General features: G+C 44.0%; 1 protein-coding gene across 1 annotated transcript in view; it reads right to left on the bottom strand.

Annotated features, from left to right (window-relative positions):
- Nucleotides 1–27,771, bottom strand: part of dph6 (diphthamine biosynthesis 6) — a 55,987-nt gene that overhangs the window by 13,408 nt on the left and 14,808 nt on the right. The window contains exons 4-12 of the mRNA XM_047611206.1: nt 27,007–27,080; nt 25,951–26,069; nt 19,177–19,238; nt 18,115–18,209; nt 17,906–17,999; nt 15,825–15,975; nt 15,254–15,379; nt 12,971–13,100; nt 12,691–12,865 (exon numbers count right to left, since the gene is read on the bottom strand). Coding sequence (XP_047467162.1) covers nt 12,691–12,865; nt 12,971–13,100; nt 15,254–15,379; nt 15,825–15,975; nt 17,906–17,999; nt 18,115–18,209; nt 19,177–19,238; nt 25,951–26,069; nt 27,007–27,080 — 1,026 coding nt within the window. The remainder of the gene's footprint in view (nt 1–12,690; nt 12,866–12,970; nt 13,101–15,253; nt 15,380–15,824; nt 15,976–17,905; nt 18,000–18,114; nt 18,210–19,176; nt 19,239–25,950; nt 26,070–27,006; nt 27,081–27,771) is intronic.

Below are 27,771 nucleotides of genomic sequence, written 5' to 3'. Positions count from 1 at the left end.
AAGGCTCTCACTGCTACCACCCATATGGATCAATCACCGGGATCATTTACCTGCAAGCACGAAATACGCAAGAGCCGGCATTACCGCGACTGCCTAACATACATAAAAGCCAGATTCCGGAACATCGACAACAAATCGTCATTGGCATTCCATTTATGAGCCATCAAATGCCATCATATCCACTCCAACAAAGAGGAGTTCCATCAGGTTGGATGGGAGGCCACAATCTTTTAACAAGCTCGTCCCCATGAAAAGAGCTTGAACCATTCCGAATCCATAAAGGCCAGCTACCATTTGTCAATTTGAATATCAAAAGGGGCTGGCATGGGGCCCCTTTGACTGTTAAAGGCAGACTCCCATAGCTTCTACCAAGCAGGTGTGTGATGATCAATTATTAAGGCTCCCACTCTGGTTACTCTTAGTGGGAGGTGGAATTGGGGATCTGGGGGTTTGTGACGGGGGAACGTCTTTCTCAGTCGAACCTGGATGGGGGGGGGGGGACAGTGGAGAAGGGAGAGCGAATACTATTTACATAAAATTAACAGTTCAAAAGAATGAGTTCACACACCAATCAAACTTGTTAATTGACTGTCAATGGCGTGTCCCTGAATATACAACACAACTACATTATTCATCTTAGGCCTTGACAGGGAAGACAGTCCAATTTGCATGGGCGTTCTAAACGTGATCAACAACCACAATGCCACATGCATTTTTAATAGGCCAGAGATGGGAACCTTTAATATTCATAAGGGTCAAACAATTGCATATGACATTAAACTTTCCATAACAAGGTAAGTATTTTTCAAATGCTAGGCTTAGTGGCGTAAATGGCCCGCTGAGAAAAGGGAGAATGCTGCGTTTTTCGGCAATCCGGCATGTTGCATCATGTTGCATTTCAAATTGGCCAGCATAATTCAAAAAGTTGATGGAAACATGATTTGAGATTAGTGAACTGGTACATGTTTTACAGCATAAAATACATCATTAGTTTCGAACTAGGAAACTGTGAACCACAATTCAAAGAACTCTGCCATGATGTGCCGCAAAGATACTTAAAGAAAATCAAAACACTACGTAAGTTTTCACACAACCTCCCACTGAAAAAAAACTCAAAATCAACTTCAAACCCAACAAGCTTCCAATTAATAAGCAAAAGGTGTAATACAATAGATTTCACTGTGCATTGTACTAAGTATGACTTTACATGTGACGCATGTTTGCATGTATCACTATCTTACATTAACAAAGAGAATCTCTCTTGCTAATACAAAGCTACATTTTACCTTTGAACTTTAACAATCTTTCATGGTGAAAACACTATGATTTTTTATCTAACAAACCCAATGACACTGTCCAAAGGTGACCCACCTCAAAGACATCCTTCCTCTCCACCTCTGTGAGGTACAGACAGTAACATATATATGTAAATGTACTCAGGAAGCGCCTGGCTGTGTCCAACCCTTAACAGTGTCTCATTTCAGCCTGGTGTGTCTGAGGTGTTCCTAATTGCAGTTTTTGTCAAAGGGCTTCCAGAGATGACCAGACAGTGCTAGACTATATTCACATTGGTGTTGGAGCCCTCTGGGCCCCCATCGTGTTGAGGACGTCTCCGACTGTCATTAGCAGAGCCTTGGAACGGTATGGATGATCTAGACTGGCCTGGATAAAATGACCTGGTATTGACGAACAGTCAGGTTTTTCTGCCTGGTTCCAAGGACAGAGAGAGGTGGAAAACGGCTCCACCGCTCCTATCAGATATGCTAATGGTCACATTTCTCCCCATTGAGACCTCATGCATAATTTAACGAGGAAAATGATAATACAAAATGTGTAAAATAGGTTAGATTAATATGGTGTAACTTTTCCCTCATGCAAGGACACATGTAACCAAGCCAAAGGGGTAATGGCAAAACAGTATCAGCTACAGTGGGTAATTAAACCAAAATGTAATTAATATTTCTAAGATTTATTGAAATGTTCTTACACATTTGGAGTGTTGTTTACAGCTTAACCATGAACTAAGGGTAAGTACATCTGTGGATCTTGAGAGCTACAAGCCAAGGTTTTCCATCACAAGTTTATCCATTTACAATTTGTAAAGTACAAATTATTATTTTGACAGTTGTCTGCTTCAGTAAATTGGAACATAGACAAATGCTACAAGAGCATGATTTGTGAAGAGCACTAGTCCAGATTCAAATACTTCTCATGGATCATCTAAAACTTAATGTCTAAGCAACAAATTTACTTTAAATAGGACACCCCTTCTTTTAATTCTTTATAGAGCATTCCTAGTATATATTACAAATTTCTAAAATTCTCTCTTTTTTCTTTTTACTTTTATTCATTTCTTTAATATTTTAGGGTTGGCAAATAGCTCAAAATGTGGGGATCAAACAAAAAAAAACTGAGGTTGAAGTTTTGTTGAATGTATTTAAGTGCATATATTATTTCTGCTTTTTGGTGGGGATTTGATATGCAACGACCGTCTAATCCTTGTGTGCTGGATGGCAGTTTGTCAGGGATGTGTGCTGTGATTTCATCTTGAACTGGCTTCCAAGTCTGTGGGGTTCTTTCAGCATTAGCGAATTCAAAGCAGATCACGTCTGGGAGTGGGAAATGATAAGAAATGGGCTCATGTTGTGCCGCGCCCTGAGGAAATCCTGCCTCTTCTGACACCTCATTTCTACAAATACAAACCTTTCAGGAAGACCACAACCTTTCTCCCGTCTGCAGAATCTTTCACCGTGTTAGTCTCCTCATTTAAGGCTTCACGGGAAGGAGGAAAGATATTTGCCACTTTCTTTATTTATTCCCTGCTCTTTTTCCCCCCACTATCTCAGTTTTTTTTTCTTCCTGTTTGTGCTCCAGTTTGAGCCTAACCCCTGTATGCTCAACTGTCACACAACATCAGTGTTACTTAAACGGCGACATAAATAGCCGTACGTCGTGCACAAAGAAAGACGAGGATAAGGCATTTGTGAATGCGCTCCTCTCCGGTCTGGAACCACACATTTATTCATAAAACAGAACGCGCATTCGAAAAGACGTCGTTATTACGTGGACAGATTTAGAACAATACTGTAACGTGCCATTGTTGAGGCGACGCGTGGTCAGTCTGAGGGACACCGGCCATTCCCCAACCCCCACCTTCCCTAAGTGTATGCGTATTTTCCTATTCTGCCGGTTATGTCTGGCCTCGACATGCCCACTCCATAGACACTGAACCGTGTGGAAGACTAACACTGCCATGTCAGCTCTGGTCAACTTTATGCTGGTCAGGAGCTGCCAGTCAGTACTAGAACCAAGGTCAGACATGTCTGACTGTCGGATGCTCAGGGACACGCGTCTGAATGTCAACAGGCATGAATAAACAAATAAATGTTTCCAATATTGTTTTTTAAAAAAAAAAACATACAGTAAAATATGTTTTGTGCTTTCTTCTGTAAATTTACTGTAATTATGTTCAAGTAAAGAAATACGAACAAATAAATATATATATTTTTAAAAAAAGCTGATTTAATAAAACTGTCCGTCGCCGGAGTACTGTGCCACACCAGAGAGCCGGGCTGTGAATGGAGAGTGATGGAGGGGCACAGTTTTTCACCGCGTTAGGCAAAATGCCCTGCTGCCTTCAACTGTCCCGACCTCACATTTTTTGACAAATTGGTTGTGAGGCTTTTACGACTGATGCACATATCGCAAAAATCATTTCTGCCAAGCTTCCTCTATGACCTGCCCGTGGGACATGACAAGCCCCCGCCATGCATCGCTCTATCAAGCCCAATCTTTCCAGGACAATGCAAATTATGACAAATTCCATCATCCTGCATTATGCGCTTTCCTGCTAATCTGCCTAATTCGAGAGAATCGGGGAGGGTCTCGCTGTTTCAGCTGAGGGGCATGTTGTCTGATTGAATGATGCTGAAACTGCAACCCTCAACCCCTGCTTTTTTCCCTCTCTCCCCAGCTGCGGCCACCTCGTTTCTTCTGTCTTTTCATATTTTTCTCATTTTTTTTCTCTGACATCTCGTACTGTAATCTGGCCGGTAATAGAAGGAAGAATTTAACCTGGGCACAAAATAAAAAATAAATAAATAAAAAATCCTGTGGCACAACTATTAGAGTGGTGAAGTTAAGTTTGTGTGTGTGTGTGTAAAAAGCAGGATGGACCGCGGTGTTAAACATCTAATCTGCATGAGACAAAGTGAATGTTCACAATAAGTCAGTCTTTGAAACCAAGATGAAGATGATGGTTCCAAAAAAAAAATAAAAATCCTGTCTCTACATCCAGAAAACACAAACACAGACTCTTTTTCCTGTTGATGCTCTATTGCTTGGCATGGACATAACAGTCTCAGATAAAAGATGAATAACAGACAAACAAAAATGTAAAGCAGAATGACTTGGAAAGAAAGAAAATTGTAGTCCCTCTCCCTCTCAACAGATGGCAGTATGACTGCATTAAAAAGGCAACTGGAGCATTAGCAAGTGTGTAGTGTACTTATGAAGTCCACTCAGACCATGGACAGCCTGGCTAGACGGCATCGGAGTCTCCTTGGATTTCCATTTTTGTGTGTGTGTGTGTGTGTGTGTGTGCGTGGGGCAAAATATCCACATAAATAAGCAAATTCCACCAGTGAAATAATAAAAGAATATGAATGAAAGAAAAATACTAGAAAAAGCTACAAAACATTATGAGGCAATGTTTGAAGGTTCCACTGCTTTACCCATACAAGTGTTTATTTCATCAATAAATATAGTGAATATACTAAAAAATAAAAAATATGAAAACATTTTATTACTTTAAAAAAAAAAAAAAAAAAGGAGCCAGTTTACCAAAAATATGCACCAAAGATGATAATAATATTTAGGTTTACTACATTAAATGGACAAACTATAATGTTCCTAAAATTTACTGGATCCCATGTGAAAAATGTAGCAAATATTAGCATGTGTGCCAGTGCATCAAATTCAACTCAATAACTTTTGACATGTGGAAAATATTGGGTGTACTATACTGAAATGAACTATTACCCTGAACATATACTCACAGGGCCTGACATTCCCTTACATAATAAATCCATAGTATCAATAATAAATATGTATTAAAAGTGAACATGCTGACATATCTAAAGAAGGAGAAAAAAAAAAAACAGGAGGCCCTAGATTATTCATCTGCTGCGGTTTTTACCTCGGCAAGGCGTGCTTTGATGACAGCGGCATTTGAAAAACGAATGAGCCAGGTTAAAAGTTACTACTCAGAAGAATTGTTCCATGAGAAATTTATGATGAAGCGAGAGGCCGGAACTAAATGGGACCTAAATGCTAAGTCTTTTTCTGAGTCATCTGTGGCGCTACTGAAAAAAAAAAAAAAAAAAGCTTAATAAATGAAGACAAGGTGGCGGTGCTACCACACTGCTGCCTGCCTGTGGATGTAATAATCATTTCAAACCAGTCGCTGACTGCTGCTTTTAATGTGCGCGTGCAACTTGTGGAATTGCAGAAACGCAGCCGTAATAATTATAAAAATCATCTATAATAGCAGTTTCCTAAAAAGGCACCAACAGCAAAATGCTTTACGGAAGTGTCAGTAGGTAAATCTGCTGCACTTAGGAGCCTTTCAGCTTTTGTTGCTAGCATTAATCATGCATTCTATAAAACATAGGACAACTCTATTCAATTCTGCTCAAACTCATTTCCCTAAATTTAATTAAATTCCCTTTCTGCAAGACTAAACTTAGGCTTCTTTGTCTATTGTTTTGGATAGGAGATTCAGGGTAAAAGTAAAATGTTGACAAGGTAGGAGGCTACATTTCCTAATGCTGTTCCCTATTAGTGTCACCAAACTAGCGTGTGATGGTGTCGGTCCCTGTATTGTTCCGTCTATATGTGCCACATGTGTTGATTTCGCAAGAAGCCCTCTTCCAGACCCTCCCTATCTCTGCGTTTCTGTGTGTATTGTGTGTGTGTGTGTGTGTGCGTGTAGGGCCCTGTCAGCTATGCCCTCTCGTCACTGCAGGGGGAAGAAACACACCCGGGCAGCTCTGAATATAGTGGCTAGTTACCATAGTAATGGGATGGTCATACGTCTCTCCTCTCGCAGACAGTGATGAGAGTGGACAGGACACGCCGCTATGCTTTTTATCTATGCATTTGGTATTCAGTTATTTCATTCTACAAATAAAAAGCCAAGCCATCCCACCTCTCCCTCTTTGTATTCAAATGGAGGGGTGAAATGGGAAGTAAATAGTTGGATATGGGGTAATAATTCACACGTGGGACTACAAATAATTGATGTGTTTTGACTGAGTGTTTGCGTTTGCAATTGTAACCGCGCGAGTGTCTTGGCAGATGTCTGCGGTGGTGGGATCTTTACATGACGCTTTTCAGATGCCTTCTTGATGTCTCTGAACCATTCACCCCGCCGCCGCTCATCAGCGGTGACAAAGTGAGAAGCAAACAAGGATGCACTCTCACACGCAAACACACTCGCGTGGCATGTGGCTCCCTCGAATTAAAAAGCAGAGTCGAACCATTTATCAAATAAAATCATATTCATGCACCAGAACTGATTGCATTAATCTACATATCATTAAATGTTCTGGTACATTTCCTACATACAGACAAACAAATAATAACATCAGGCGAGTCTCACCGAGTTTATGTAGTTATTTGTAAAAGTCTGCAAAGTTACCTGACTCTTGCACATGGTGTCAACTCACCGGAGAACTCTCCCCTGGTTTTTTAGGGACCCGGAGTCCTGGAAGGATCACTGCAGTGGTAGATGTCTATCTATGTGTACACACACACATTGTTTAAGTTCTTATACATGTCTCTCCATGTGTTTGTCTGTACACTATCTGCATGTGAAAGGGAAAGAGGGATGATAGCTGTGGCTATCCTGTCCCCGCTTCCCTGGCTTCCCATGGCTTGTTGACATGAACCAAGGCAGTCAGGCACCAATAATACATGAAGAGCTGTTCAAAGGCAATTAGGATCAGTTGTCAGGGCCGGGCCCATTAATGAGTGGGAGTGTGGCAGGGGCCGAGGCAGAGGCACAGCGCTGGCGAGCGCGACCGCCTGAGAGCCGATGCACTCTGACAGATCCAGTCCTTCCCCTGTCCTCGCCTGGTACAAGCTGATACCAGCCTGTGCCCACGTGGTGCTGCAGCAGCGGCGGCACAAGATAATGTAGCACAGAGCGCGCTGCCTACTGAAAATGACTACTGTCATGGCAGGTCAGCCTCCACGCGGCCACAGCAGGAGAGAAAGGGGAGGGGGGGGGGGCATGGCCTGGAAGGATAGAGTGGGAGGGAACATAATTACCCTTGCTGCTGTCTACCACTTCCCATAAAACTGCCCCCTCATCAGATTAAAAAGGTGGTCTGATTTGACCTCTCACATATATGTGTACACATTTAGAGGGGCCCATCCCCCACGCAGGAGCTCCAGCACCGTCCCAAGACGAAGCCATGACCATGTGTCAGAGTGGATATATTTCTCGGGATGCGGCGCTCTATTAGAGGAGGGGGGAAGGAGGCTCTTGTTGTTGCGTACAACAGAGTATGCACACATGCTGCGGGTAAACAAGAGAGCATTTAACAGCATTTGTCACAAATATTTAGATAGGTATGCAGTGATGGCTTGAGACAAAGTGTGCGCGCTCAAGAGCTTGTTTTGTTTGCCTCTGCATCCATCTTTAGGTATTTACACGTCGACCAAGTGCGAGAGGATGAGCGCTTTGCAACCTGTGACTCCTTCTAATGGTCAAACCAGTTTACCTTGTCACACAGCCCATCACAAAGGGCGCACGCGGTGTGTACGCGCGCGTCCACGTGTGTCCTCGCAAGGCTTGGCCTCGGGGCGCACAGCCGACACGCCACTGAGGTGAGGTCTCAGCGTGTTTCGTGCGTGTCCAACTCAAGCGAGGACAGTTGACCCCGGTGTTCGGGGAGGACGAGGAGAGACCAAAGAGGCAAGCTCAGGCGACGCACGGAGACGGGAACCGAATCAACGCCCGCCGGGGAAGAGGCCCAAGGAGAAGCCCGACTGTACAAAACCTCCTTGACTCTGTCCAGACAAAAGGTTCAACTCACTGAGCATAACTCAGGGATTCAGGGAGGGAAACAACCAGCCTAGTCTGCTCGGCGATATGAAAAGAGAAAAAACAAATCTGTGTTAACATCCTCCGCTGCAACTAGGAGCAAGTAACTACACGTGCTGAAGAAACCCCTCAGCTTTGAGTAGCCCTCAATCTCACGACTGCTCAAACTGCTGAGCCTTCAAGACCTCATTTTTCATCGACTCAATTACTCGACAACTGTTCCCCTCCCGGCCCCACCTCTTCCTCCCTGCCTCATCTCCCCTCGCACCCCCTCCACCCCCCTCTCCTCCTCAGTTGGAAGTGATCATTTGTTCTTTTATTAAAGTTGATAACATCCCCCTGCATTGTCTGAGCGTGCACGCCGGAGAGAGCCGCCCCTACTGTTCTAGCCTCCAGCGTTTCGTATTATTGGTGCATTATTTCACGCATGCCCTCCTCTTTTATCAAGCGCTTTTCAAGTAATGTTAATAGACTAGAAAATTGAGACATTTATGAAGTATGGGCCATGTTTATGAAAAAATCCATAAAGTATGACAGGGGAGAGGTGAGATAAAAGCAAGGTTTTAATAGATTATGGCAAACAGGGGAGAGGCGTCAGATGCTGACAGGCACCTCCTCGGAGATCCCCCGTATTTTATGGGATTAATTTTGTTGTATTAGAAATGAAGTTAAATGTCCTAATTAATCTGTTCGTGCTGCATGAACACCTCCCCGAACGCAGACGCACGCACCCATACGCACAGTTTTTTGGCTAATTACTCTTCTGCGGTAATTGAGGTAGATGCAGTCTCTAGATGTAAGGCTGAGGAAGTTTGGGGATGTTTGTTGGAGAGAGGGGAGGGTTGCTGAATTTTGCAAGTTGGCTGTTTTACAGCGGCAAAACACTGTGAGTGAGAATTAATCATTAAGCTGAGGCACTTACCTTAATTTCTGCTTATATCACAATTTCTTGGGCACACACTTTGCATGGAAGCAGCTGTAAATTACATGTATGTTTCTTTTAAAAGGGGTGTTTTCTGAGCTGCTCACTTGCAAAACCACACAGTTCTCTACTATGTTAAAAAGCCTCAGGATAATATTTGTTGATAATAATAATCAAGCCAAGTTCTTGAGCAAGCAGAGGAAAAGAAACCTCAACGTATCATTCTTTAAGGTCCAACATGGGTGGCCCAGTCTCGTCATGGCTCAACCTGACCTCTTAACTCCCCATCAAAGGATCCAGCCAAAGTTCAGCCCACTGTTTTTAGACGTTCAGACTCCCGTAAGAAGATTATTCAAATTCTACCGCCCTCCTTGATCCACTCCTCCCTTTGACGCTAATTGGCGGCGTCAGATCCCGCTCCCTCCTGACGCCTCGCCGTCCACTTTGACAATTTCCAAAATCCAATGCAAATCCTGTCGGAGGCTCGCGCGAGACAATCTTCCGCAATATCGAGTGTCACTCACAATTAGGGGAACGAGGCAAAGGGGGTTAGCGCTCACCAGCAACCGGGGGGCTAGCGCAGCCGGCTTCCCCAAACACGCCCCGCAGAATCTGATCAGTGAGTATAATTTCCCGGCAAATATCCCAGGGGTGAGCCACTTACCTTAACAGGAAAGAGGAGATGTTTAACAACCATTCAACTGATGGTCTTTCTATTGAGACCCGCTTTGGCTATTGTGTTTGCTTGTGTGAACGTGGGCTCCGAAGGGAATGTGACCGAGCAGGCAGCATTAATTTAAATAGACGTGGAAAGAATCCTGCAGTTCGAGACCCCCGTTGCTAACTCTGACTTCAGTAAATGACAGAGCAATTTTATCCATCTGGCAACTAATAAGCATAATCTTTTGTTATTAGTACAAATGCATTTCTGGGTTAAAGAAAAAAAAAAAACATGCTCTTTTTCTCTTGCTACCGTGTTAATACGAGGGAATTTTTCCTAAAAGCCTCTTTTAAGAAAACACCTGACGGAAACGCAGCAATGGCTTTTTTTAAAAGCATGTCATTACATGGCTTTTGTTGCAAAGAGCAAATTTATTTTTGATGTTTTTTTGTTTGTAATAAACTGACGTCTGTAATGAAAGACTGAATTTCCTAATATCTTAGTTAGATTATGCAAATTGTGACTAAAACAAATGAAGCTGCATGAGATCTTGGATAAATAAGACGGCAACAAAACAACTGACACTACCACGCTCACAAATTATTTGATACGATCACACAACAACATATAAACCTCTAAACACGTGTCAATCAGGTGCGGCGCAAAAGGAAACTGTGTAAAAACAAAGCATAAATTAAATTACTGATTCGTCTATATAGCTTGCGGCCTCAACCTCACCGACGCCATATTATATATCAGCACACAATACACCAGGAGGCCCCCAGCTTTGACATTATAAAGGTTAACTAATTCTTTAAATCAAGTCAGATCGGAATCTGTCAGCTCGCCAGGCCGAGTCGTCACTCCCGTCAGCGTGCCATTTCCGAGAGCTGGAGCCGAGAGACGTGACGGGCAAAAGCGGACGGATGAATAGACGGGCCAGGATTTGAAGGTCCAGCATCCATCACATGCCAGCGTCTGACGCGCGGTTCCTCCGTACCTCGGCCAGAACCCGTCCTCAGCGCGGCGGCGGGCTGTGGTTAAAGTCCTGTGGGGCCGGAGAGCCGTGTTATGTCAGCGGCCATGTGCTGTCTCTCAGACCAGCGGACACTTGTCAGGAGAATAAACAGGTCCCAAATATAGCTGGACATTGATCTGTTTAATGCCACATCTGATCCAGCATGCACACTCTGAGTAGTATAATGTTGAGGCTCATTAATAAACAATAACGATTAACAATTAATCACAATTGTTCAGGCAAAATGAAGCTTAATTTCGGTTTTATTCCACCACTTTGGTCTCAACTTACTGCCCCATCAAAGACATTTCTGCTCACTGAATTCTCTGGACATAATTAAAGTCACAAATTAATCTTCTAGTTAACCCCTTCCAACGCTCGCCTGTGTCTGAATCCGTCTTCCATATCGTAATTATTTTCCACAGACAGCGAACGCGAAGGGCTCCAGATTCCCGACAACAGCTTTCCTGCCTCTCTCGTTGCCAGAGCTCCGTCGCCATGGTGTCACACGGCAACAGTCGCCAAGGGAAATTGTCATTAAGACGGAGTCGACGTGGCGTCGGCGAGAGGAGGGGCGGCACTGCACGCTTTGCTCGCAGCAAGGGGGTAATTGTATTAATATGTAAAACTCTCCGGCTGCTCCGAAGAGTTGTTAATACATTTTTGATCAAATTAAGTCATTGTAGCGCGGAGGAGGAGCAGACACACCGAGAGAGCACGCAGGGGTCGTGCGGAGCCCCGCGCTCAGCTCTGAGCAAGCAAACCCCTCTCATTGTTTTCTCAAATTGCCTTGGATATGAATGATCATTAGAGGAATGAGAGATTAGATTGCTTTCCAGAGGCAATAGCACATGCGCGCAGCTGACTTCAATTTCATGTTTCAATGAGACTCCATTGAGGAAATCAAACACGGCTGGCATGTTAAAAGCAAACCTGACTCTGTAGGTTGCATCTTAGGAATCCAGACTGAACTCCGGTGACACACTGGTGAGATATGCCGTCAAGCTCTGAACGAATGGCTAATCCACACATGTTCTCACTCATAGACGGATTTGGCTGCAGGATCAAGGACAGTGTGGAGGAGATGGACACTATCCTTGTTGACAGTACCTTGACAAGTGTAATCCTATATAATACACACTGGGTAAACACAACACCAAGCCAACCGTGCAACCGCGGCCCACACTTCCTCTGCTCTGCCTTTGAATTGTGCATTCTTTCTGGGTTGGAAACAATATGAAAGAAGTCTGACTTGTAGCTTTACAAACAAGCGCAAAAGTGGATACACACTGCCCCAAAGTAGAAACGAGAACAAACTATCACACAAAACAACAATCACATGCATCTGCACGAATGTATCTGTATGTAAACAGAGACAAAAGAGACGCACAACCGAAGGCTGGATGGAATCAGAGACATCTGAGACCATGTGAGAGTAAAGCACAGGAGAATCACCAGCGACGTGGCAAATCGATCTTTTATCATCTTTCATTAAACCGTTACCGAACATCCAAAAAAATGACATAATCATTTTTATATGTTCAAGCCTGTGTGGCCTCAGAAAGTAATCATATCATTTGAAATACTGTTTTCAATCAGTTCCCAAACATTGTGTGAGACAAACAAAGCTGAAATATGAATAATAAATAAAAAGAAGAAACAATAAACAGGTTTCCTCATGAAAGATACCTTCTTTTTTTTTAAACTTATTAGGCTTTAGGATTAATATCTTATTAAGTTACTGTTTATTTGTCAAAAATCAATGTTAATGTTTTCCTGGTTATAGCATCCACAGCGTCCAGAGTGTGTAGATTAGTCACTTGCAGCCCTACATGAAATATTAGCTGTATTTAAGCATACACTTTCTTTCGTGGCTGCTGCCAAATTTAACCTGTCAGCACTGTCGTCCAGCAGCACCCCCCCCTTCCTCCCTCCGTTCCCCTGGTGTTTCTGTTTTTTTTTTTTTTTTGGAGTCCTACCCTGACGGCTTGGCTGTAGGGCCCGATGTTGGCCGGCACCCAGTGGGACAGGCCTTGGGCAAGCAGGGCCTCTTTCTCGTGGAAGCAGCCTTCCTCCGGGGGCTTGGTCCAGTCGTGGAGCAGACAGTCCATCTGCACGAGCTGACCGGCAGGTAGGGGCGCCTGGACACACACCCTGCACGAATACAAGAGGAGGTGATGATGACAGCAGAGAGCAGAGTAAAGATGAACAGCGGGGTAAGGAAAACAGAGGTGTGTGTGTGTGTGTCTGCGCCTTTACCTGGCTGGAGGGTTATTGCCAAAGTGTTTCTTATAGACTGTGTTGAGAGGAACAAAGTCTGCCATGTTCTTCACATACAGGTGAACCAGGATAATGTTTTTCATGTTCCAGGCTCTGTGGTCCAACTCCCCTGGAGACAAGTAGTATAATATGAATAATGGTGACACATGATAAATTAAACCAACCTTAGATCAACTTAGCTATACATACACAGGTAAAGATTTCTCCGTACAAATAAAGCTAGCATAGGGAAGTATACCGCATAGTTATGAAGGTAAAATGGGTTAGTATGGGACTAGGAAGGAGTCACACCAACTATATCTTATAACTGGTCAGTGATTTTATGCGGGTGCTTTGAGACTAACAGATTGTTTAGACCTCTACGTCAAATTGACGTTTGGCTACAGCGCTTGGTCTGCACTGTCGCTAACATGTACCTCCCCAGGAATGTAACTACACAATAGCTGTGCTTGGTCTGCTTGGTCGCAGATTGCTTCGGATCAACCAAAAGGCGTTTGAGCATCCATCTGAGTAGCTTCTTCAGTCCTGAGAGACAGGTGGGAAGCTGAGGTTTAAATAGGAAAACTCAGTTTCAACTCTATTTACACATCAGCTTCCTACCGGAACCAGCTGAAGACGTCTTAAAGAAATTAAGTCCAGTTGCCTTCCTTTCTCAAAACGCCTTTTGGTTTGCCATGACCTGGATGACTGAGAACCTTCACAGACACATCGTTTTGGATCAATGAAGATGGAACACATCAAGGAAAGGTTAAGTGAGGAGGTTCGGAGATACAAGACTCGTCTATGGCGAAAGCTTCAGTCACCACTGTTATACCCAGAAGTGAGGCAGAAAGTAGAAACAAAATTTAACCCGACTGACAAAAAAGACACAGCGTCAACTAATAGTAGCGTAAATGGCTCACACTGACATTATGGCTACATCTATGTCCCGCTGTACTCTAAATGAGCCTTAATGCTTTGGTTTACTTCCACAGGCTCTGGTTGGACTTATTTTTGATGAAACTGTGAATTAGATCAACCCCTACTGCCACTCCAATCATTGCCACTGAGAAAAGTGCAGGTCAGGGCAATTTATTTTAGATCAGCTGAAATGATCAAGCCTACAGCTGTGCTATACCTAATATATAGTCACTCAACCTTCAACCACAGTCATTTGAATGCCATCACTGCGGTATTTAAAAGGTAAGCCCACCACTATTGTCTGACAGTGAAATCTATTGCTTTAAAGTGGTAATGCTGGTCCCCTTCTGCAAAGTGCAGCCTAACACAGAATGCGCAGGCTTTGGATGCAAACACAGGAACGAGGGCTCAAAGCGAAGCCTTTCTCCCTACAATCATTTGAAAGAGCTTCAAGTTTGTTTTTCCTTTGCCAACACTAGCGTCTCAGACTACTTCGCCCTCATACAAAGAGGTTGTTCATTAAATATTAACTTGTTTAATATTGTCTCTGCACTGTGAAGGCTGTTCAGCCAAGCACCACGATAAACATTAAATATGCTTTTCATCTTTTCGCTCCTCTATCTCCATCAAAAAAAAAAAAAGAGGAGAAAGAGAGAGGGAGAAAAAAAAAGGCTCAGATGCACTGCAAAAGCGTGCACTTTTAAACTTCTGCAGGGCAAAAAGCGATAACCCACCCAACGTGCCTGCGCTGTTTTGTGTGTGTTTAAAAAAAAAGAAAAAAAAAGAAAAAGGCTTTGGGTTAATTTGAAGTGCTTGTCCTTGTTTTGGTGGCCGGTTGTCTTGTGACGAGCGGACCCTTTGACAAGCAGGCTTTGCTTGCTGAGCTGACAAGCACTTCTGAGCAAGGAATAGCTTCTCAAGCTCAGCTACTTCTGCTGGTATGTTTTTCAAAATCACAGCAAGGAGAAAGAAAGACACCCAAGGGACAGGGAAGTTTTCCCCAAGTGTTTTTCTCCGTAGTTGTTTTAGGGGTAAAGTAAAGGAGTGTAGTGCAATAAGTCCTACGGGTTTATTTTTTTATTTTTTTTGAGCTGTTTAAATCACCTCTGGACAAAAGAATAATGTATCATCTCGCCTTGATCATATCAAAGATGTAATTTTTATTTGATTGAAGAGAACATGACTTATTAAAGGTTAGTTTACTCGTGCGTGCTGTTCTTTGTGCCTTTTTGCTTTTGTGATTTCACAGAGGCAAAAAGGAATTTTCTAGTAGATCCTTACATCCACAGCCACGGCTCAACAGCGTTCTTCAAAAGTGCTCGTTCTCTCTTAATGCATTGTCTTTTCCACACTTTCCCTTACTTTGAAGCTGCGCGAAAGCTGCCAACGTCTGGCCCTGGAACCCGGGGTCTTGGCTCTTTAGGCCACTGATGCCGGAGATCCACTGGTAGCCCCTGGAGCTTCTTGGCGAGCAGGACGGAGGGACGTCTGCGGGGGGAAAGGGAAAAAAAAAACACCACGAAGAAGAAAGTCGTTTGTAAACGTGGATTTCAATGAGCACTTTGTGCAATCAGCACCAGAAACAGTTGGTCAACCTGTGTTTATAGAACTTTTAGAACATGAAAAATAAATATGCATTTTGATTTTTTTCCTTCTTCTTCTTCTTTTTCTTCTTCTATAACCATATGCTGTTTAAGATGTAATTCATGCATAGGTGGTTTATGTCACAGGAGGAATTAATTCAGACTGCCGAAATGACAGCTCTTGTCAAACAGTCATTCAAAAATACTGGCATCATGACGCTGGCCGCATGACACAGATCCAGACAGAACACAACACGCCACACAAAGACATCATCTGACACGCACGGGCGTAAACACACACTCGTGCATGCGTGTCAGCGCGCACATGCCTCACAGTAAATGAATCTCACCGTGGCTCCAGTGACAACTAAGGTCAGGATTTGATGTAAATTCGCGCTGGTTGTCTTCAGCTTGATCAGCATATTCCACCTCCTCAGTCATCTTGTCAATGGCGCTCTGGCAAGGACAACTACCATGGGGCAAAGCTCTCGCCACCACATCCTGCAATAAAGCACCACAGGGAATACATCAGGCCAAATGCCCACCAAAGAGCAAAGAGCCTTTTGCAAAGACAGACAAAACGCTGTATAATTAGCCAACCTTTTCAAATACCCAACAAGCGAGCTGTGTGTGTGTGTGTGTGTGTGTGTGTGTGTGTGTGTGTCAGTCTTTCATGACAAGGACCCAGACACGCATATAACTTCAAGGTGAATGAATATGAAACAACATGCTAACGTATTCGTGGTTGGGGCGAATGAGGAGCGGTGTTTTCTGATACTGTAGACTCAATCATGCTGGCTGTCAGTCAAAACTCATGACTGGATGGGTGAGACATGTTCTGGATCGCGATAGTTTTATTCATCCGTTTGCCTCTACTTCGCCTCTCCTCTTTGTTACGTCTTTAAATAACAAATCATTAGCATTCTCTGAGGCGTACATATTACCTGCCAAATCCTGCCGGGACGTCACGCATTTAAATACATATTTCCCCAACTCCCCCCCTCTCCTCCCACCACCACCACCCTTCAACCCTCCCCAGCACTCATTCAACCCCCTCATCTGCTGTCAGCTGCATTAGGCCATATGATAATCAAATTAATTATACTTCAGCCCCTCTCTCCTGGCCAGCATGAAAAATAGCTTGACTAGCATTAACGGAGGGCAAATGATGGTGGTCCATCCCCACCCCCTGAGCTCAGTGCAGTTTCCTCTAGTGCTGGTGTCACTGCGGATCTGTCACCCTGACGAGAAGAGCTTCAGAAGGCTGAACCAGGGCAGGTTCTCCCCTGGTTGCCCCCCCCCCCCTCCCCCCCACGCGCACTCCTCACCCCCAACCACGCCCGCCTCTCCCTCCTCTTGCAGGCCTTGGTTCTCCCTGTTCTTCCCCCAGCAACCTAGGGGGGGCTAGAGGGGCTGTGGGATGCATGCACGCTTATGTGTGTGTGTTTGTGTGATGAGGGGTGGGGTAGGGAATAATAAAAAAATTATATATATATATATACATATATATATGTAGCTGTAGGGAGCGAGGCTGCAGGGTCACGGTGGTTGTGCGATGGGGGTATGTTTTCTGTCCATAACAGTCCCATCCCCCCGTTCAGAATGAGCATACACACAAGGCTAACAGGAACAGGAGCACGCACTCTCATGCACAAAAACAAATGCGAGAGCGTTATTATCGCGTGGCGTGCGAAGAAACAAATTACGCGGCCTAGCCCAGGGACATGTTGATCCCTCAGAGTAACCCTTACACGTTTAACCCATGAGTTGAACTAGTAAAACAGCGGTAGGACTTGCAGGAAGACAAATCAGGGAGTAGGTTTCTTATTTCAGTTCAAATTGCAGTCTCCTGCCAATGCTTCGTAAAGTTTCCTGTTCTTGCAGGGAAACGTGTAGTTTGCCACTGTTCTAGTCCGCGAAGCACCATTCAACTTCTAATACACCAAGAGCCAATTCCTGCTCCCTCCCCGCAACCCTTGCATGCGTCCGCTCAGCCAGCTACCTGAATGCAAAGCGCCTTAATGTGAGCAGACATGTTTATTAAGCTGGGCCTAGTTTCAGGCTGCAGCGAATATTGCAGACGTCAAAGTAGGCCATGTGGGGCTAGAGGAGAGACAGAGAGCGAGGGATGATGGGAAAGACCGAGAGCGAGAGTTTGTAAGAGAGAGAAAGAGAGAGGGAGGGAGAGAGGGAGAGGCCCTCTGGAGGTCGAGCTGAACCCTGCCCTGCAGTGCCGTGTTTCTCATCTCCTCAACAAAGTTATCAGACACCAAAGGGTTTCGTTCTTGTGTTTGTTTTTGCCCCGAGAGTGGTTTTTAAGTAACCAACCCCCGAAGCCACTCAAACTTTTGCTCGGAAAACGATTGATTCAGCATTGACCGTCGTTGATCTTATTCGAGAAACAAGCTGCGCGAGCGGAGGTTTGACTCACGCCGTCTTTTTCCTCCGTGTGCATTTTGGTGAAGCGGAGGTAGCCGACTGGAGCGAAGGCATCTGCTGAGTGGATCACCGTCTCCGCTGCATCGCTGCACAAATGCAAGAAAAAATTAATTTCAGATCACATCATTTTTCCAGTGGAGTGCAGCCACATGCTGAAAAAAAAAATGTGTAAGACAAATAGTTTATAAGGTTTTTGCTCACATCACAATCTTCTTTTTGAAGAGGGGGCAATCCAGGGTGAAGGTTTCATATTCACCTCCTTCTCCGCAAATATGAACTCCATACTCCTGTGAGAGCTACTCAGTCAACACAACAAAAAAAGCATTTAAATACTTTAAAATTTCTGTATTTAATTTAAATTTCTACACAGTATTTAGTTTAAAGCTTTATTTGCAGTCTGAATGAATTTGATAAAATTAAATCAATCTTCCACAACTTTAACCTCCTGAGACCCGAGCTTTTGTTTGGTATGCATTTTTAATTCCTCCAAGGTATTTTGGGATCAGTAGGACCTAAGAAATATAAAAACTAAGCATCATCTTTTAACAGGAAGTAGTGGTTTTTGATAAACACAATGTCCTCATAGGTGGACACTGGGATTATTTCATTATTTTTATTATAATAAAGTCACCGATGTTTGACAAAATGTAAAACAAAATATAAAACTGTTCATTTTAACACCTGTACATGGCTGAGCAAAACCAGAATTGCTAACAATTAAGTCTCAACGTCCTCAAACAAGTACTTGCTAATTAGCGACATTGTAGCTCATTATTATGGATAAAATTTGTTAAATTTGTGGGTCATATCAAACTAGAAATGTTAATAAGCATAAATAAATAAGTTTTAACTCAAGTATTTGATGAGGTTTTGTAATTCGTCCACTTTTGTGATTGCCTGTAGAATGAAAACCTAAAACTTGGTGTCCCCATATGAGGACGCAGGGTCTCAGGACGTTAAAACCAAACACTGCATTAATAAGAGTCTTGGATCTGTTGGATCTTTATACGGAGAAGGTTTAAAATTGTTTGCCAGCTGTGACACAGCGCTGAAAGCAGTAACTGCACAAGAATGCAAATGGGATGACTAGGATATTTTCTCACAATAAATCACAGAAAGAAGGGAGAACCCAATCAGGTAAAAGAAAATAAATTTCACTGGAGTATTAAGCTTTGAATTAAGCGGTTTTATGTCCATCCGTCACATTCAACATGGACACATATTGAGGCACATATTGAAATGAAGTGTTTTACAGTCTGTGACCTGTTTCAGATGGGGCTCCATGTCAGCCAGAGATTTTCCTAAGTGCTTCTCGGGATCCAGGCCTGGCACCCGCCGTGGAAAACACGCACAGGAATATACACGTGGCAACACACAAAAAAAAAACAACACAAACACCATTGCACACAGACAAACGCATATAGAGAGAAAGAGAGAGGTCTGATCAGGAACAGGGAACAGTGATTGAAGATGACAGCCAGGGAGGTTTACGGGCAGTCGCACAAACGCTCACGTAAAACTGCACCCTGGATATATTTGTTTGACTTTGCAAGTAGTGTACACAGATCTCTCCGGGTAAGGGCAACAGTTTTCAATTGTTGGCCGCAGAACCCTCTCCACACTCCCTTGTCCGTTGACTTCCCACCCACCGCCACCCCATCTTTGAGAACATAAACTCTGGAAAGAGATCTTGTTTATTTGCCTTTTTCCCTCCCCTTCCCCTGAAATGGTGCATGGAAGTGACTCACAGGCATGGGAGAGAAAAGAAGAAGGGGGGGAGAGAGGGTGGCAGGGAACTCTGTATGCTTAGCCAGTGGTGCTGGCTTCTTAAAATAAAATACAGACTGGCCTCACACAGATGAGGATAAAAAAAAGTGCAGACAATCAACTATTAAAAAGGGAAGGAGAGGGGAAGTTGCCCAACTCTATAAAGTCTCAACAAAAGATTACCCGGCTGATCAGCCTATTTTAAGGATTATGTCTATGTTATGAAAAACACTGAAGGGTTTTACCCCTTCTGCGCCACTAACTTATCTTCCAGGCCCCCTGTTCCTAAGGGCACCACGCTGAACTCCCTCTCACCCTGTAAACAACTCGTTTCACGAAGAAAGCGCTTTCCTTCAGCACATTCTTCGCTTTTTCCGACAAAAAACAAAACGCTGAGTGGGCCCAGGTGCTTTCTGTGAAGAATAGAACAATATAAACATAACAGGACATGAATGTAAAATGCAAAAATTTTAGGAAATTCCAAACCGTGAGCCACCATGTTTGGAGTGACTCTTAAGGCAAAAAATCGCTGGAACCGAATAAGTTCTTATTCTCAGTCATTTCCCCTCTTCTCTGTCTGCGGCTGCCTTTAATTGATTGACATAATCATTAACGTGAAACTGATGACCTATGCGGAGTGATGCGCAGTTGTGACAGTGATGCCATCGCAATGAAAAAAGAAGTTGCTGACTTGTCCTAATAATTCCTCTTGGGAAAAAAAAAAAGAATCCAACACAGCTCCTCCATTCCGAGGCGTCACGTGGCCCGGTTCATCGGCACGTTCATGTGTTTAATTAAGGGAACAAAGTTAATCGTAATGTGAGAATCTCCCTTTCTCTCATGGCCTGACAACCTCAAAGGTTAACGTGTCATCCGCGGGCCCCATGGGGAGCGATGGATGGGAGACGAGAGCGTAAGGGAGGAGGAGATGTGAAGGAAGGACGTCGCATCCCATCCCGGGTTCGTCTTAATCCCGGCCGCGTCTCTCCTCCGGGGGTCCCCGGTGGTCCGGCGCTACGGGGGGAGGAGACGGAGGGCGGCGGCGGTGGGAGGGGGAGGACGGTGTGGAGAGAGAACGAGCAGGCCCTTATTCTCTTCCCAGGGGATCTGTGGTCTTAATTAGTGTGAGAATATCTAATCTCAGCATCCTCTCATCTTAACCCTGCCACAAAGGTAATAAGGAGGACGGGAAAAAAAGCATTAAAATTCAATCCAATTTAAATATCCTCTTTAATTAGTCATGCCTTTTAACAAATTTTAATAATTGGCTCCAAATTGCTGAGGGGACGCCACGTCTTTTAATACGTTCATTAACTTCCCTGCTCTTAAATAATATATGATACACGACTTGAGATTTGCAAAGAGGGAAGGGAGGGGCGGGCGATGGAAACTTAGAATGACGGGAGTGAGTGATACAAAGATGGCATTAATGTGGAGGCATTTCTCCCAAGACCACTTAGCACTTGTATGAGTGTTTCCTTAATTGATGCTCCTCGCCGACTTAAGGTTACTCCGACCATTTGGAAACGAGGGTACGTGGAATAAGATCGCCACTTGCGAGACACATGCGTCGGGAAGATCTTTTGAGTAGCCACCGGTGTGAGCCTTCGGCGATCCGACGCCACTCATTTACATGATCCCCGCATCTCAGTCTCCCCTGAACCTGTTTTACAACTTGACCTAAACCCAATTACCTAACCTCATTATGCCACATTAAACCCAAATAAGCCCACTAGAAGCTGCCATTAGTCTGCCGCCAGAGACAGCACGACCGCACTTTGGAGAGAGCGGGAGCTTCCCTAAGAGAGACTGAGAGGAATGGCTCTCCTTTAAAAGGGCCTTTTACCTCGTATTATCCTATAAAACTCCAATTAAATTCAGTGAACTTTAAAACCAGGGAGTCCGGTAATGAGAGGGAGCATTTCTTAAAAAACACTGTCGACATTTAAGGTGGCTGATATTAAGGAGGAGGGAAAAGTTTACCAGTAAAACCAAGAGCCATTAAGACAATCAAGTTAGTTTTTTATAATGAGGTTTAAAAATGGTTAAAAAACTATGTGAAAAATCTATATTTTTAATGTAAGACGCGGCAGTTATCCGCACAGAGACGGCTGAATTTAGATTTTGCCTCAAAGAAATCAATTTCTGAAGTCAATATTGGACCCAAAGACAGTGTTTTCAAGATTTTAACAAACAGCAGAATATACTGCTCTCACATCTATCCTTTAAAAGTCAATGGCAATTATTTCCACAGCGCAGTTTTGTCGTAATTCGTTTTAACGATCCTAACCGGCCCTTTCCCACCTCGAGGAGGTTGATTCGTGCGCACCCAAAGCAGCGAGTTGCCCGTTTAATTGAAACCGCTCGTGATTTTGCTTACAGAGCCTAATGCCAAATTAAAAGCCGGGAGATTCTTGATACTGTCTGAGCTGAGCTGAGCGCAGTTATCGCAGACATCCGCGGGTTGTCTTAGGATCTGGCGTGCCAGCTGACAGCTCGGCTTTAATCCTCGCCTTCAGAGAGAAAAGGCAGAGAAAATTGGATTCATGATGTGTAACATTTTAGCCTTTAAATGGATGAAATAAGCATCTCCTCCCTCGTAGGTGAGCTGCATCAGCCTTTAAGCAACGCTCTCAAAGACCCCCGCCAAAACAATAGCGGGTTCACTATCGCCTAATCTTCGCAAGGCCGACAGAGGAATGCAGAACGAACGGGAAGAAAGGAGGGGAGGGAAGAGGCACGGTACAAAAGGATGATAAGATTAAGGTTATATGTGAAATTTGTCAGGCTCTTATCTGAAATTCAGTGTCGGCGAGCAGAATAATAGGCGAGCATGAATTGTGTTGCAATCACATCAAGATGAAATCTCCTCAGTCCGACAAATCAAAGAGACAAAAATGGGGATACTTCCAGTGAAGTGGCAAAAAATGAACCTTAAGAACCAACGATAAATGATTTTTAAGGGGAAACTAATGCCGAACGTGTTGCGAGTCATTTAAAACAAAACAATTCCCTATCATTCATAAACTATTTAAGGCTGCTTCGGGTGAACTTTGACCCCGTGTTGTGAAAAACAGTTCAAAAATATCAAGTTGACAGAAGGGGAAAGAAAGGTTTACAGCAGGGGTGTGAAACTCATTTTAGTTCGCGGGCCACATTCGCCCCAATTTGATCTCATGTGGGCTGGACCAGTAAGATAACAGAACAATAACCAATAAGTAATAACAACTACAGATTTTTTCTATTTGTTTTAGTGCAAAGAAGGACATGTAAGTTCGGAGAATGTTCAGGGGGTAGAAGTTATTTTCAGTGAAAAAATTCCTTGTCTTCTGTGTGATTTTGTCACTTTGCAAATTCATGTTGCAGGCCAGATTAGACCCTCCAGTGGGCCGCTTTTGGCCCACGGGCTGTATGTTTGACACATATGGTTTACAGGAGGTAATGAGCAAAGCACATATATAAATTTTGAATTTTATAAGGTACTATAGTTTCAGTATGATTTCACATCTTGGGATAGAACCTTTAAGGCGAATGTTAACACCGAGGGGTTATTGCAATTACACGATCAGCATCGCACCTCATCATTTTGTTTTGGGGAATTTTTTAAATAAAAATTGGTATTTTCACTTATTCCTACCGAAATGCAATTCCAATTCTGATTCTGATGGGTTTCTGTGCATCTATTAAATTCATTGTCTTCTCCTTAAACATGACCTGACTGACTTCAGGTCAAGAAGAAGGTTTGGGGTTTCTGCTAATGAGAGAAGAAGAAGAAAAATCTCTTTAAATAGCCCGATATTCCGAAACTGAGCAGGTGTTTAATGTTTTTTGACTATTAATTGTCCTCTCAGTACATATTAAATTATACTAAATGTCCCTGTGTGGCGAGGTGATCGGCGGAGGCGAACGCGTGACGCAGATCCCCTACTTCCCAGCGCAGAGGCTACGTTCGTGCGACGGGTAAAAGATCACGCGGAGATAAAAGGTTTTCCAGCAGACAGACCCTGATTTCACACGTGCCAATTATCTCTGGAGCTGAGGACCAATTAACAGATGAACCCGTGCCCCTATACACACCTGCGCTAATCAATCAATTAACTAATTACATGAATATTTAATACCAGCTTTCCGAATTGCCAATTACCTCGGTTAGCTCAACACATATTGCCTTATAAAGAGACAGGTACCCAACAAAAATATGCGTTTCCCTTTGAGAGAAATACTTTTTGTGCTAATTAGGAGCCTATTCTGACATCCAGAGGCTTAGGCTCAGTAGGCTGAACTTACCTCCCTACATGCAATTTAATATCTTCAAAGACCAAAACGGTCTTTTCCTTCTTTTGCGGTTACAAGCTGCCATCGGCGCACGAATGAACGCTTGTGGAGAATTTACCAAAAGAAAGAAAGAAGTTTATTCACTAATTTCTACCTTCCTTTCTGAGAAACTAACAAAAGAAAATGAAATTCTCATTATACCACCGTAACCATAAGCCGATGTTGCTCTCAGCTCAGACGCAGACTTAACCTTTACCCTGTGGAAGTTGTTTTTTCTCCTCGTGGCGTCTGCACGACCAAATCCCTCTCTTCTTCTCTCCCTCAAACACACAAACACCAAAGGCCACCAGGTATGCCCTTCTGTCACCCAATCTCCTCTAAACAGCACACCTCACTGCTCAGACCTGCTCCCACCAAAGCTGCAATTATGCGAGCCCTGCCCTAAAACGCCTCCGGCGCTTGCACCCCTATTCAATTCTCTCCTTTCTAATTACCACTGCCTTGGGACAGGTGAGAAGTCAGGGCTGATAAGATCTTTTCTTCTTTACCTGTAGCCAAAGCACACACGCACACACAGGCGCGCACAAACACCTACAGTGGGAGGCCAAGATACACACTCCAAGGCACCTGGGGTGATTTTCCTTTCTAATTATAATCTTCCAAAAAATGTTGAGAATTTGCTTTTAGACGAAGTTGTGTTTAGAGTAGAAAGGTTGGCGGGGGTTAGAGGGTGACTGAGGTCTTTAAGGTGTGGTAATTCAGAGGGATAGCTTGGCATTGCGATATGACAATTAATATTACATCTGAACACGGTTACACTTGTAATAAAAATTATTTTGACAGGTCAGTAATAACTGGGAGGGGGGGCAAAGGCTTGAAAACATGGATTCTGACATCATCCTTTCCTCTGATGGGCATCTGACAAGTTCCATTATTTATCACCAAAAAGTCTTTTATCAAAGCCATTAAAAATGAGAAATGGCTCCAGCGAATAAAGCACCAAAGATAAATTGCTCGACGAGTGCATTCCATGAGAGGTTATTTGAGCAGCGTTGAAAGATATTCAGAATACACTGAACACGCTCCTTGGCTGTGCGGGTCATCAGTCAGGCGTGGACCCCTTTTCGACTGATTGCTACCAAAGGTGACAACAAGCACTTAACAGCACGTAAACAGTGTCTACATGATGATCTATCGCCGTGAGTAGTTTGAGAGTAAAAAGAACCATTTGTAGCCATAATTATCATTTATCACCGGCACAGTCAAAGAGGATCCGGCTGCACTGTCAAGTAGATACAGGTAGAGATCTTAACATCGTGTACCTGAGAAAAGAAAAAGAACTTTTTTTTTTTTTTAGTGTTCTGTTATTCAGTAATCTGATCCTTCTGTCCTCGGGCTCCAAAACAGGCAGGTAGAGAGCAGGTGACACCGCATTAACCTCTTCCCTCAGCGCTGAAGCAGTTGAAAAACGCAAATGATAGATACCAGATTTTAATCTTCGCTTCACGGACCATGTATTCCGAGGTATGCATAAGCGGAGACAGCAGCGTTTTTCTCACACACAAGGGCGACATGCGTCACTTATTGACAGGTTGCATTACTGTGCAGGGCAATCACCTGTGATTATTTCTCAACTGCCAACCTTTCCAGCTCCCACCCTCCCAAAACCACTGCACACTTCGCTCACACCTCCTCCCTTCGGAGCGTCTTATCTTTTCATATTGTTCTCTGCTTCAATACCTTTGCCGCTGGCACAAGTCTCAACACCACGGCTAAGCCAGAGATTAATGATTAGGGCATTACTCTGCTTGTCTCTCTTATTCTCTCCGGTTACAACCCCCTTTCCCCCCCTCCCCTCCCATCTCTCTCTTACCCAAATTCTGTCCCTACGATGCCAAGCACTACTTAACCGAAACAGCGTTTTGAGAGAAAGCAAAATTGGAAAATAATGAGAAGAAGTGTCCAAATGCTGAGATATGAAAGATACAAACTCACCAAAGGAGGCGACTTTGATGAGGATAGCATGGAGGCCAGATGATATCATCTCAGACAGCAAGGACTCTTGGTCTCTGCGCCACAGGTAGGCCAAAGGCAGCAAACCTAGCCGCAAACATCTGGGCAACAGGTGAAGAGGATGCAAAGCGGTTAATATTGAATACCTGCCAACTTAAGAACACTTCAAAGACAACCTGCTTGGACACCTTCTCCGTTTGCAAAAAAAAAAAAAAAAAAAAAGCCTGGCACCCTCATACCCACCACCCACCACACATGCTCCCACCTGCCACCCGAAGCCCTGCGGCTTTATTCGAGGAGAAGACGAACACGCAAAAAAAACTCCATCTTTAAGTTGTGGCTTGTCTGTCGTATAAACTTAGGTGAAACACAAATATCCACAGCAGGTAACTGGAGCCAAACTGTCTGCACACAAACGTCTACTGATCAAGAAATGCCTGCGATGTTTATGTGTATTTGCGTGTCTCTGGAGTGTGTACATAGCGAAACAATAGTTGACTAACAGAAGGATTTGTTAAATCGGGAGCGAGCATTTGTGTTCCAACGGGTCCAGTCCATGAGAGTTTAGGGAAAGAGAGAACAAAGAGAGACAAGAGGCAAATAAAAAAATAAAGAACACGAACATGGAAACCATCTCATCTGAAAACAAGAGTGGTGATGCACCCCTGATGGGACAGCGCGTATTTATATTAACAAAATGACAATTACAAAACTATCAGTTTCGTTCATTTTCCTGCAATAAGTGCTCCATCGAGGCAGAACCACACCATAAAATCAAAGCTAGTCTAAATAAAACAGCATAAACAAAACACTGTGTGCGTGTGTGTGTGCGTGCACATGCGTGTGTGTGTGTATGTGTTTAAACAAAATTCAGTCCAAGTTTAGAACACACATCGAGGTGAAGACTACAGAGGATGTACTCTTTTCCTCCAGTGGACCACAGCATGTGCGTCATTTGAGTTCAGAGGCCTAAACACAGTTTGTGTTTGCGTGTGTGAGCTTTAGATAGAAAGTGCATTGGGACGGCGCATGACTTACACATTTTCCACGCGGACCCTCTGGTAATCGGAGCGAATGGCCCCCACGGACACTGCCTCGACGCCCTTCTCTTCCTGCGGGGTGGAAAAGATGGGGGAAACTCAATATCAGACGTTTCTTGCCTTTTTCCATTATACACTACGTGCGGTGTGTATTGTAACAGTGATGTGACGTCACGGTCCCCCGGGACCAAATACTCCTTTCTCAACCTACAATAGTATCCCGACGCATGTAAATATATACACAGAAACGCGGAGACAAAGAAAGCAAATTCCTGACAGCTCATTCCTTTCATTGGACCGCAGTCCTGTGGGGATGTTTACACTCTGGTCGTATCAAGGCCTTTCTGGTCCAGCCCATATCCCCTGGAGGCCCGCACGCGCGGCTCCGAGCGAACGTGTGTGTTTACGCGTATCCATGTGACTGCGTGACACCACCGAAGCCGGCTGCTGGGCCTTATCAGCGGGTCCCGTGGAAGCGGCGGGGGGATGAGCGCGTCTGGCCGCTGCTCCCATCCTCTGACACGCCCGGCCGGCCGGAAGATGGAAACGCGGTGACAACTCAAAGCATCAGCAGAACTTTGCGTCCGTGAGTGGCACGCATCTTTAATATTGCCGGGGGCTAATCTAATTGCTTTTCATATCATATTCACATTTCAGAAACAGGGAGACAACTGTGCACTCGAGAGATACTGACACAGCCTTGAGATGCGTTCAATCTTCTCGCAGGAAAAACAGGCTTGATCCGGAGTGACACGCGCAGAAA

This window comes from Mugil cephalus, chromosome 17 (genome assembly GCF_022458985.1).
Source record: "Mugil cephalus isolate CIBA_MC_2020 chromosome 17, CIBA_Mcephalus_1.1, whole genome shotgun sequence".
NCBI lineage: Eukaryota > Metazoa > Chordata > Actinopteri > Mugiliformes > Mugilidae > Mugil > Mugil cephalus.
The sequence above is the reverse complement of the archived record's forward strand: the minus strand, read 5'-3'. Positions and strand labels throughout refer to the sequence as shown.